Source organism: Delphinapterus leucas, chromosome 20 (assembly GCF_059928025.1).
Source record: "Delphinapterus leucas isolate spDelLeu-1000000601 "Yukka" chromosome 20, BTC_Dleu_Yukka2, whole genome shotgun sequence".
Classification (NCBI taxonomy): Eukaryota; Metazoa; Chordata; class Mammalia; order Artiodactyla; family Monodontidae; genus Delphinapterus; species Delphinapterus leucas.
Genome location: NC_143148.1, coordinates 30,067,076 through 30,080,716, shown reverse-complemented (window position 1 = coordinate 30,080,716; position 13,641 = coordinate 30,067,076). Strand labels below are relative to the sequence as shown.

Sequence of the window (13,641 nt, the reverse complement as noted above, 5' to 3'; positions counted from 1 at the left end):
GTGTTGTTCAAATCTGTTTTCTTGTTGACCTTTGGCCTGCTTGCTCTATTCATTATTGAAAGTGAGCTATTAGTCTCCAAATATTATTGTTGAATTGTATATTTTTCCTTTCAATTTTGTTAGGTTTTGCTTCATGTATTTTGTGGCCCTGTTGTTAGATGCACATATGTCTATAATTGTTATATTTTCCTGATAGATTGACCCTTTAATCATTGTAAAATGTTCTCCTTTATTTCTAGTAACACTTTTTTTTTTTGGTTTGTTCTAAAGTCTATTACTTTTATTAGCATAGCTACTCCACTTTTCTTATGGTTACTCCTTACATGATATATTACTGATATATCATGTGTATCTATGGTAGATATGGTCTATATCATATATACCTAAATAATTCACATATACATGTATGAATTACTTAGATTATGACTAATGAGGGCATGTCAAATCAGTGGAGAGATTATATACTACATGATGCTGGGACATTGCATAACTCTTTGGAAAAATTCAAATTAAGATTCCTATTTTATACTATATGTTACCAAAATAGACTAAAAAAAGAGTCTATTTTTTATCTATCAAATTGACAGAGACTTTTAAAAAGTTATAATGCCCAGTACTTCTAAGGAGACATAGAGAAGAAAGTAGTTTTTTACTCTACTGTTGGGGTATAAAATGATAACAATCAAACTGGTCTTAAAATTTGAACATTATTATATCATGCCTAGGTATTTATTCTAATGAAAAAAATCATTAGTGTATGCAAAGATTTGACTACAAACACATTACTGTTTAAATAGCCCCAAACTGAAAAATATCTAAATGCTCAATAATTGGGTATTAAATAAATTACGATGCATCTACATATATATAAATGTGGAATGAGAAACCCTTTGAAAATGTGAAAGAGAGGGCAGACAGCAGAAGCAAGAAGAACTACAATCCTTCAGCCTGTGGATCAAAAACCACATTCACAGAGATACACAAGATGAAAAGGCAGAGGGCTATGTACCAGATGAAGGAACAAGATAAATCCCCTGAAAAACAACTAAATGAAGTGGAGATAGTCAACCTCCCACAAAAAGAATTCAGAATAATGATAGTGAAGATGATTCAGGACCTCGGAAAAAGAATGGAGGCAAAGATCAAGAAGATGCAAGTGGGCTTCCCTGGTGGCGCAGTGGTTGAAAGTCCGCCTGCCGATGCAGGGGACACGGGTTCGTGCCCCGGTCCGGGAGAATCTCACATGCCATGGAGCGGCTGGGCCTGGGAGGCATGGCCGCTGGGTCTGCGCATCTGGAGCCTGCGCTCCGCCGTGGGAAAGGCCACAACAGTGAGAGGCCCGCGTACTGAAAAAAAAAAAAAAAAAAAAGAAGATGCAAGAAATGTTTAACAAAGACCTAGAAGAATTAAACAAACAAACAGAGATGAACAATACAATAACTGAAATGAAAACTACACTAGAAGGAATCAATAGCAGAATAACTGAGGCAGAAAAACGGATAAGTGACCTGGAAGACAGAATGGTGGAATTCACTGCTGCGGAACAGAATAAAGAAAAAAGAATGAAAAGAAATGAAGACAGCCTAAGAGACCTCTGGGACAACATTAAACGCAACAACATTCGCATTATAGGGGTCCCAGAAGGAGAAGAGAGAAAGGACCTGAGAAAATATTTGAAGAGATTATAGTCGAAAACTTCCCTAACATGGGAAAGGAAATAGCCACCGAAGTCCAGGAAGCACAGCGAGTTCCATACAGGAGAAACCCAAGGAGAAACATGCTGAGACACACAGTAATCAAACTGGCAAAAATTAAAGACAAAGAAAAATTATTGAAAGCAGCAAGGGAAAAATGACAAATAACAAACAAGGGAACTCCCATAAGGTTAACAGCTGATTTCTCAGCAGAAACTACAAGTCAGAAGGGATTGGCATGATATACTTAAAGTGATGAAAGGGAAGAACCGAAAACCAAGATTACTCTACCCGGCAAGGATCTCATTCAGATTCGATGGAGAAATCAAAAGCTTTACAGACAAGCAAAAGCTAAGAGAATTCAGCACCACCAAACCAGTTCTACAACAAATGCTAAAGGAACTTCTCTAAGTGGGAAACACAAGAGAAGAAAAAGAAAGACCTACAAAAACAAACCCAAAACAATTAAGAAAACAGTCATAAGAACATACATATCAATAATTACCTTAAATGTGAGTGGATTAAATGCTCCAACCAAAAGACACAGGCTTGCTGAATGGATACAAAAACAAGACCCATATATATGCTGTCTAAAAGAGACCATTTCAGACCTAGGGACATATACAGACTGAAAGTGAGGGGATGGAAAAAGATATTCCATGCACATGGAAATCAAAAGAAAGCTGGAGTAGCAATACTCATATCTGATAAAATAGACTTTAAAATAAAGAATGTTACAAGAGACAAGGAAGGACACTACATAATGATCAATGGATCAATCCAAGAAGATATAACAATTATAAATATATATGCACCCAACATAGGAGCACCTCAATACATAAGGCAACTGCTAACAGCTATAAAACAGGAAATCGACAGTAACACAATAATAGTGGGGGACTTAAACACCTCACTTACACCAATGGACAGATCATCCAAACTGAAAATAAATAAGGAAACAGAAGCTTTAAATGACACAATAGACCAGATAGATTTAATTGATATTTATAGGACATTCCATCCAAAAACAGCAGATTACACTTCCTTCTCAAGTGCACATGGAACATTCTCCAGGATAGACCACATTTTGGGTCACAAATCAAGACTCAGTAAATTTAAGAAAATTGAAATCATATCCAGCATCTTTTCTGACCACAATGCTATGAGATTAGAAATGAATTACAGGGAAAAATACATAAAAAACACAAACACATGGAGGCTAAACAATACATTACTAAATAACCAAGAGATCACTGAAGAAATCAAAGAGGAAATCAAAAAATACCTAAACAAATGACAATGAAAACACGATGATCCAAAACCTATGCGATGCAACAAAAGCAGTTCTAAGAGGGAGGTTTATAGCTATACAAGCCTACCTCAAGAAACAAGAGAAATCTCAAATAAACAATCTAACCTTACACCTAAGGGAACTAGAGAAAGAAGAACAAACAAAACCCAAAGTTAGTAGAAGGAAAGAAATCATAAAGACCAGAGCAGAAATAAATGAAATAGAAACAAAGAAAACAATAGCAAAGATCAATAAAACTAAAAGCTGGTTCTTTGAGAAGATAAACAAAATTGATAAACCATTAGCCAGACTCATCAAGAAAAAGAGGGAGAGGACTCAAATCAATAAAATTAGAAATGAAAAAGGAAAAGTTGCAACAGACACCACAGAAATACAAAGCATCCTAAGAGACTACTACAAGCAACTCTATGCCAATAAAATGGACAACCTGGAAGACATGGACAAATTCTTAGAAAGGTATAACCTTCCAAGACTGAACCAGGAAGAAATAGAAAATATGAACAGACCAATCACAAGTAATGAAATTGAAAATGTGATTAAAAATCTTCCAACAAACAAAGTCCAGGACCAGATGGCTTCACAGGTGAATTCTATCAAACACCCATCCTTCTCAAACTCTTCCAAAAAGCTGCAGCAGAAGGAACACTCCCAAACTCATTCTATGAGGCCACCATCACCCTGATACCAAAACCAGACAAAGATACTACAAAAAAGAAAATTACAGACCAATATCACTGATGAATATAGATGCAAAAATCCTCAACAAAATACTAGCAAACAGAATCCAACAACACATTAAAAGGATCATACACCATGATGAAGTGGGATTTATCCCAGGGAGGCAAGGATTTTTCAATATACACAAATCAATCAATGTGATACACCATATTAACAAATTGAAGAATAAAAACCATATGATCATCTCAATAGATGCAGAAAAAGCTTTTGACAAAATTCAACACCCATTTATGATAAAAACTCTCCAGAAAGTGGGCATAGAGGGAACCTACTTCAACATAATAATGGCCATATATGACAAACCCACTGCAAACATCATTCTCAATGGTGAAAAACTGAAAGCATTTCCTCTAAGATCAGGAACAAGACAAGATGTCCACTCGTGACACTATTATTCAACATAGTTTTGGAAGTCCTGGCCACGGCAATCAGAGAAGAAAAAGAAATAAAAGGAATACAAATTGGAAAAGAAGAAGTAAAACTGTCACTGTTTGCAGATGACATGATACTGTACATAGAGAATCCTAAGGATGCCACCAGAAAACTACTGGAGCTAATCAATGAATTTGGTAAAGTAGCAGGATAGAAAATTAATGCACAGAAATCTCTTGCATTCCTGTACACTAGTGATGAAAAATCTGAAAGAGACATTAAGGAAACACTCCCATTTACCATTGCAACAAAAAGAATAAAATACCTAGGAATAAACCTACCTAGGGAGACAAAAGACCTGTGTGCAGAAAACTATAAGACACTCATGAAAGAAATTAAAGATGATACCAACACATGGAGAGATATACCATGTTCTTGGATTGGAAGAATCAATATTGTGAAAATGACTATACTATCCAAAGCAATCTACAGATTCAATGCAATCCCTATCAAATTATCAATGGCATTTTTTATGGAACTAGAACAAAAAATTTTAAAATCTGTATGGAGAGACAAAAGACCCCGAATAGCCAAAGCAGTCTTGAGGGAAAAAAAACAGAGCTGGAGGAATCACACTCCGACTTCAGACTATACTACAAAGCTACAGTAATCAAGACAATATGGTACTGACACAAAAACAGAAACATAGATCAATGGAACAAGATAGAAAGCCCAGAGATAAACCCATGCACCTAGGATCAACTAATCTATGACAAAGGAGGAAGGATATACAATGGAGAAAAGACAGTCTCTTCAATAAGTGGTGCTGGGAAAACTGGACAGCTACATGTGAAAGAATGAAATTAGAACACTCCCTAACACCATACACAAAAATAAGCTCAAAATGGATTTGAGACCTAAAGACTGGACACTATAAAACTCTTAGAGGAAAACATAGGAAGAACACTCTTTGACATAAATCACAGCAAGATCTTTTTTGATCCACCTCCTAGAGTAATGGAAATCAAAACAAAAATTAAAAAATGGGACCTAATGAAACTTCAAAGCTTTTGCACAGCAAAGGAAACCATAAACAAGACGAAAAGACAACCCTCAGAATGGGAGAAAATATTTGCAAACGAATCAATGGACAAAGGATTAATCTCCAAAATATATAAACAGCTCATGCAGCTCAATATTAAAGAAACAAACAACCCAATCCAAAAATGGGCAGAAGACCTAAATAGACATTCCTCCAAAGAAGACATACAGATGGCCAAGAAGCACATGAAAAGCTGCTCAACATCACTAATTACTAGAGAAATGCAAATCAAAACTACAATGAAGTATCACCTCACACTAGTTAGAATGGGCATCATCAGAAAATCTACAAACAACAAATACTGGAGAGGATGTGGAGGAAAGGGAACCCTGTTGCACTGTTGGTGGGAATGTAAATTGATACAGCCACTATGGAGAACAGTATGGAGGTTTCTTAAAAAACTAAAAATAGAATTACCATATGATCCAGCAATCCCACTCCTGGGCATATACCAGAGAAAACCATAATTCAAAAAGACACATGCACCCCAATGTTCACTGCAGCACTATTTACAATAGCCAGGTCATGGAAGCAACCTAAATGCCCATCGACAGACGAATGGATAAAGAAGTTGTGGTACATATATACAATGGAATATTACTCAGCCATAAAAAGGAATGAAACTGGGTCATTTGTTGAGACGTGGATGGATCTAGAGACTGTCATACAGAGTGAAGTAAGTCAGAAACAGAAAAACAAATATCGTATATTAACACATGTATGTGGAACCTAGAAAAATGGTACAGATGAACTGGTTTGCAGGGCTGAAGTTGAGACACAGATGTAGAGAACAAACTTATGGACACCAAAGGGGGAAAGCCACGGGGGTGGGGTGGGGTGAGGATGGTGGTGTGATGAATTGGGCGATTGGAATTGACATGTATACGCTGATGTGTATAAAATTGAGGACTAATAAGAACCTGCTGTATAAAAAAAATTGTGAAAGATTCTTTAATGGTATGGGAAGATTATTATGATATAGTAAATGAAAAGGTTACAAAATGGTATGTACAGTTTAACTTCACTCTTATTAAAATAATACATAATATGTATATGCAAAAAAAATGACCCAAAAGTTAACAATTATGTCTGAGTATTCAACATTATGGGTTGTTTACTTTGTGCTTCTCCTCCTCTCTTCTTCCCCATGATTTTCTATAACATTCTGTCTTATTTTTTACTAAGAAAAAGGAAGAATGATTTAAAAATTCATTAAGATGTTAAGATGTGGAGACACACACACACACACACACACACACACACTCTGGAATACTACTCAGCCATAAAAAAGTATGGAATTTTGCCATTTGCAGGAATGCAGATGGCCTTGGAGGGTGTTATGCTAAGTGAAATAAGTCAGACAAAGACAAATACTGTATGATACCACTTATATGTGAAATCTAAAAAATAGAACGAACTAGTGAATTTAACAAAAATGCAGACTCAAAAGTATAGAGAACTAGTGGTTACCAGTGGGGAAAGGGAAAGGGGGAGGGGAAATATAGGGGGAGGGGATTAAGAGGTACAAACTACTGTGTATGAAGTATGCTACAAGGATATATTGTACAACATGGGGAATATAGCCAATATTTTATAATAACTATAAGTGGAGTATAACATTTAAAAATTGTGAATCACTATATTGCACACCTGTAACATACATAATATTGTATATCAACTATACTTCAGTTTTTTAAAAAGATGTTATTTTTGCCTGTTAATAAAGGCAAAGATGATTTCAAATGCAACACACAGTACTGGTAAGAATTTGGGGTAAATGAGCAGGCACAAAATGTATGCTGCTAGTAGTAGTATAAATTGTTACTAATGTCATTGGCACTGGCAACACAAATCAAAAGCCTTAAAAACAGAAGTATTTTCACTTCTAGGGGTTAAGGAAATCATTAGGGATGGATACAAAAAAATGCATATATAATTAGGTTCCTGGTTAAATAAATTACACCTGTATGGGCAATATATGTATTAAAAATCACATTGCAGGATACTTACTGACATAGAGGCCAGTATATTAAAGGCAAAACAGCCAATATTCTGTCCCATATAGTACTGATTTAATATGAAAATGTATGTTTCCTAAAGCTACCATAACAAATTACCACAAACTGGATGGCTTAAAACAGCTGAAATTTATTCTACCACAGTTCAGGCCAGAAGTCCAAAATCAAGGTGTTGGCAAGGTTGGTTCCTTCTGGAGGCTGTGGAGGAGAATCTGTTCATGCTTCTCTCCTAGCTTCTGGTGGTTGCTGGTAGCCCTTGGTGTTCCTTGGCTTGTAGCTGCACAGCACCAATCTCTGCTTATTGCCTCGTGGCCCTATTCCTTGTGTTTCTTATGTCCTCTCCTCTTCTTATAAGGATAACAGTCATTGGATTTAGGGCCCACCCTAATCTAGTATGTCTGCATCTTAACTAATTTTATCTGCCAAGATCCTATTTCCAATTAAGGCCACATTCTGAGATTCTGGGTTGACATGAATTTTTGTAGGACACTATTCAACCCACTACATGTATATAACATACAGATAAAAAGATTGGATAGCTACATGAACAGTATTTCAGGGTGGGTTTATGGATGATTTAAATAGCTTTTTGTTTTTCTGCATTTTAAAATAAATAGCTTACTGTACTGAAGTTGCATTTATGTAGAGATTAAGTTCTTAATTTATTGAATGAGGTGAACATTACTTGTAGTCAAAAATTACTCTCCCCCCAAACCACTTTTTTCCCTCCTACAGCTCAAAATATACAGAACACATCATTTTATACATAGTGTATCTTCTCTCAAAATCATCCGACACAGACAATTCTTCCTCCAGCAGTGGAACATATTACTGATCCTCTGGGTGAGCACCAGATGAAGTTGTTGACTTGTTTAGTATATTTTACAAAAAAGAAAGGTTTTCTAAAGCATGGCAGTATAGTTGAATGTGTTCAAGTTAAATGAGGGTGATGAGACTCCACTGTTCTACTTTTGTAGTTTGAGGAAAAACAAATTTCTTTCATATTTATAAAAAAAACACTGCAAACAACAGTGATGAATTAGGAAAGTCTCTAGGACCAAGGGAAAAAATAAATACTGATCTTCAAAATGGACTTAAGAGGTTAGGTATATCTCTGGGTCTTTCGGGATTTTTAAAGGTCCAAGGGAAGAAAACTTTGGGAAATAATAATATTGTGGATATAATTATAGCCAACTTCTGTCTCTTAAAAATTCTTCCACTTTCCTTTTAAAGATTTATGACTATGGTTTCCTTCATAACTGGAATAAGATAAATTATATATAAAAATAAAAAAAATTGTCATGTACAGAGGCTGACATCATGGGTAGTCAAAGAATATGTTTAATAAAAAATAATTAAACTTCCATTTGCTCTATAGAACATCATAGAAAGTAATTTAATAAATTACAAATGACTTTTTAAGACGTTTGCTCAACTACAGAAAGCAAATTCAGACTACACAAAACACAACTGGTAAATATTGCAATGTCCAAAAGAAAAATTGGACTAAGACTTGAATCATGAAACCTGAAACAAGGGCTATAAATACAAGGCAATAACAGCTATAATTCTTTTAGTAACTACCAACACATACTTGGATATCCTTTCAACTGCAACTTTAGTATTATGTAATTCTACTGATTTCTTTTCTTATAACCCTTAACTTTACACAACCATGTTTGCATGTTTTTTTAAGCTGATAGCTGGACAACTTTTCCCCAATCAGTACTAGATAGAAGTGTCTTGAAACCCAAGAGAATGTTTAAAGTTAATACTAGCCTTAATGCTTTGAAAACTGCAACTGCCTTATTACATAGAAAGAGAATCACTAAGATGTTAACCAAATTCATTTGATCATAATTAGGAAAATACTTTATCTCATAAATTTGATATAAATTAGATTTTAGTGACAAGATCTAGGGCTTTTTTCCCCTTTATTTTAAATTGGAGACAGAAAGGAACGAAGATCATGTGGGTATAACTAGGGGGAGAGAAGGGAAATGTGGATGGTGCTGAAATACTTTACCGGCAAACTAAGTTAACTGTGTTTGAAAAACTTTGGCTATCTCATAGGTGTATTCTAGTTAAACAAAGGTGCAATACTGCAAAGGGAAGATACTAAATATGTAATATATCATTTTCATGATGAAGAATTACTACCCACTTCTCCTGGAAGGGCATTATAGTGACTATTGCTAAGACATTGCATAAAGGACTATCAATTCAAAGTACTATTTTGGGAAAATACAAAAATCAATACAATCCCAATGGAACTTATATAACTTTGTAAATACATATAACACTGTCTCTCTAATAAGGGGTTAGTTATTTTACATACAGAAACATAATTTACTGGTAAAGGTCTCGGAAAATCCAATATAATTGCTTAATTCATGACAAAGCAATAGAGTTCTATCAAAACATACTAAAAGTTACTTTTTCTCTGGGAGAGAATTGGGGTACTTTTCCCCTCGCAAACTTTATCACTGACTTATTTTTAAGTACCAGAAAAACGCTAACACTTGTCTCTCCTTAGGATGTAAATGATATTTTATTTCCAATTCAGTTCTCATTGTTTTAAATGTATATGAAGGTGAACCTGGACCTCTACCTTGTCAGAATAATAGCAGCTTTAGCAGGAGAAATTGTATCACAAATCAAACAGACAAATTTTACATGGTAAAGGGTTCTAAGAAATTGATCAGAAGCCTTTGGCTTCATTTTTTGTGGTTCATAGGAGTAACGTATATTTTTTTGAGATTATTCAAAGTGCATTTTCAAAATGGGCAACTCAGTATATTTAATATAAACTGATAACCCAACACTGATTCTGGGCAACCTTTAGTTTGCTTATACGTAGAAACTCAGAATGAATTGAGACTATCTGCATGTTACTTTACCCTATTATCTGTTAATTCCGGAATATTTCCATGACGTAAAACACAAATAGAAATCTACACAAATAAAGCAAACAAACAATTTCTTTTACATGAAGTATGCTGTGTTGAAAGTTCTTTTCAGTGGCATTTCATGAGTTTGCCTTTTCTGAACCCTGGAAACAGACATTACTCATCTGAGACAATTATTTCTAAGAGGAGGCCAAACTTTGAAGAGCTGAAACTAAATATGTCTAGAGGGTGCCAAAGTTACATGACACAGGATTATTTCATGACTTAATTTTACTGATTTTAAGAGTGAAGCTCAGCAAAAAGCAAGTCATATTTCTTGCCAGATTAACATGATATATAGGATGTGTTTAAAAAACCCCTGAAAACAAGTATAGAATTAGAAACGAATGTAAACTTCCTAAACTAACTCAGCTGAGGTAACAGGTAGCCAGTTAAATTGGCTGATTGGGAAACTTATTTCTTCTTTAAAACACACTTGTACCTGAATTGGAAATATCAGCAGTGCATCACAACACTAGAGCATTTTCATGTAATTAAAGCAATGGATGGTGATGTAGATTCTACAGCTTTCATGACATTCATTAGCTGCCCAAATTATTGCTGAGTTTTGATCTGTAAATTATAGGTGTCAAGGAGGCTGTAAAACTATATTCAAATTAAATCAGTAATATGCATAAAGTATTCTGTGTTCACTGCAAATATATTAAATATACAACTCTTATTGAGCATAATTTTCATAAAATTAACCCCCAACAAAATTATAATGCCTTTTGTTGTAATTTTACACCTTTATGTATTTGATAGTACATACGAGTTCAGAAACTTATGAATCTTAAGAAATATTACATGCAAAACGTCTCTGAAAGCAGTTTGCACTTCTAAACAAATAACTGAAATGTTCAGTCAGTAAGTTATTGATGCACTCAACACTGGGGTATTTACAATTAATAATTAAAGAAAAAAAATCCAAAATCAGTTCATAATTTAAGTGCAGTCTGGGAATCAGTCTTCATTACTCGAATCTGAATCCTCAGATGACGATGGTGTACTATCAGATCCAGATGAAGCATCAGCTTTCTCTGAACCCTCATCTGTGCTGTTTTCATTGAGAGGACTCGGTTCAGTTCCCCCTTTGTCTTCCTGATCTCCAACTCTGGAATCTTCTTCCTTTACTTCTACAGACTTAGATGAGCCTAAGTCACTGTTTTTATTTTTCTGTACATCAAAAGTATTGGACTGGGACAAAGTTGGAATATGAAGATTAAGGCCTGGAGTGAGAAGCATCCCTGGATAAAGTATATTGGATAGTAACAGTGGGTTAAGAGCTAACGGGTTGGCAGCTGCAGCTGCACTTAATGCAGCAGTAGAGGATGTTGAAGGAGAACTTGACACAGAGCTTTCACCACCATTCTCTGAATTTTGGCTCTCTGTCCTTTCTTTTTTTCCTTCTAGCTCCGTAGAGTCATTTCCCTTTTTTTCTTCTGTTCCAGATTCTGTAGGCTTTGTCAGGAGTCCTCCCATGCCCAACAGATTTGGCAATCCAGTCATTCCTGACAGCAGCATGGGGAACATGGCAGCCACGTTTTTAGCTTCTCCTCCAGAAGAAAGGCCAGCAGGCATTCCCATGAGCCCTGCAGTCACTTGCAGTGACTGCAAGTTTTGTAGGTTTTGTTGTAAGGCCTGAAGAGTTGGGAGGTCCACACCTGGAAGTAATCCATTGGCTAATAAAGGACTGCCTGAAATACTGGTGGCAGTTGCAGCTGCTGCTGCCGCAGCGGCCTTTGCAATTCCACTTTTAGGCCGTCTCCCTCGCCTGCTTACTTCCTCTCTCACAACGGGACCAGTGAGAATACGTTCATACATACTTTCTGGAAGAAATCCCTAAAAAAAAAAAATCCATCAATAATAACCATTTTCAAATAAAATCAATAGCTATTAGTTTGTGATACAAATAAGCTATTAAAGATAGGTAATCATTCATAAACTTATTCTGTATTGATATAACCAATTATGAGAGAGATAACCCAATTTCATCTTAGTATAAGTAGTGGCTTGAAACAGCTCTTTTTCTCATTTTATCTTAAGAGGGCAGAAAGAGGTCTCTGGCCCTCTTTTATACTGTGAGGCATAAGTTAGTAGAATAGTTCTGGAAAACAGAAGGTCCGAAGAAATGTTTTCATGAGGGTTACTACTGCCATGCCCTTACATTTTTCACATCACCAATTGCTCTAGAAGACTAAAGGAGTGCCCCTCTTCTAATCTGGAAGAACAATAAGCAAAGGACAGAAGAAGTAAAGATTAAAATGAGATGCTTCATATGACTCTTTCCTATCACTTTGGGAGTAAAGGAGACAGAGCCAAACCGAAAAAGATAATCAACAGGGGGGAAAAATCACTTGGCTCAGAACAGCAGTAGCACCTGCAGACTGGGAAGCACCAAGTCCAGGGCAATGGAGGGCAACCTATGCTACTTTCTTGAAATTCTCCCATGATTTTCTCAGGCTCAAAACTCCTAGAAGTAAAAAACAAACAAATGAACGAAAATTCCTAAAAGTTTTAGGAGTTTAGAACCACTAGACCAGCATTGTCCAATAGAAATAATGTAAGCCACGTATGTAATTTAAAATTTTCTAGTAGCCACAATTAAAAAAAGGTAAAATACGTGACACCAATTTTAGCAATATAGTCTATTTAACATAACAAAAACACTGTCATTTCACTATGTCATCTATGAATATTAATGAGATATTTTATATTCATTTTTCCAAACTAAGCCTTCAAAATCCAGAAACAGTGCTTCACACTTACAACACCTCCTACTTCAGACTAGCCAAATTTCAAGTGCTCAATAGCCACATGTGCCTGGTGGCTACCATTTGTGACACTGTAGCTCTAGACAGTGGTTTGAAAGACTCTCATGGGACTATTTTAAAATTGTTTTGAACTGATCAACTTATTTGTTCTCTTTACAAAAGCATTAGGGTTCACTACAGAAAACAGGACAACAAAAAAATACAAAGAAAAATATCATCCATAGTTTCACTGTTCAGAGAGAACCACTGCTAACATTTCAGGATGTGTGCTTCCATCTTCCCCTTGTGCATATAAACAGATTTTACAATTCTCTTCACCTCTTTTCTAAAATAAAAAAAAAAAAAATAGAATCATACTGAACATAGGTTTACTGCCTGTCTTTTTCATTTAGACACCTGTAGACATAATAGCTATTATTTATTCAGCACTTACCACATGGTTAGGCTTTGATACTCCAAGAGCTTAACTACTACCCCATTTAACAACACTGTGAACTTTTTCTCCCTTGTCACTAGATGTTCTAAGATATAATTTTTAAAATAGTTGCAGTTTTTCAATATACTGATGGACCACTGGTATATTCCCAATTTTTATTACTGTATTATGATGAATAACCTTACATATATATATCTTTCCCCATCTTTGTTTTCTTAATATGCCTTTTAATCAATCAATCAATCAA

The 13,641-nt window shown here is 35.3% G+C and overlaps 1 protein-coding gene across 22 annotated transcripts in view; it reads right to left on the bottom strand.

Annotated features, from left to right (window-relative positions):
• Window positions 1-8,561: 8,561 nt before the first annotated feature.
• The window catches only part of CHD9 (chromodomain helicase DNA binding protein 9), a 236,622-nt gene continuing 231,542 nt past the window's right edge, over window positions 8,562-13,641 (bottom strand). For all 22 annotated transcript variants that reach the window (XM_022555138.3, XM_022555133.3, XM_022555136.3 and 19 more), the window contains one exon: window positions 8,562-12,026. In XM_022555138.3, coding sequence (XP_022410846.1) covers window positions 11,148-12,026 — 879 coding nt within the window. In that variant the 3' untranslated portion in view covers window positions 8,562-11,147. The remainder of the gene's footprint in view (window positions 12,027-13,641) is intronic.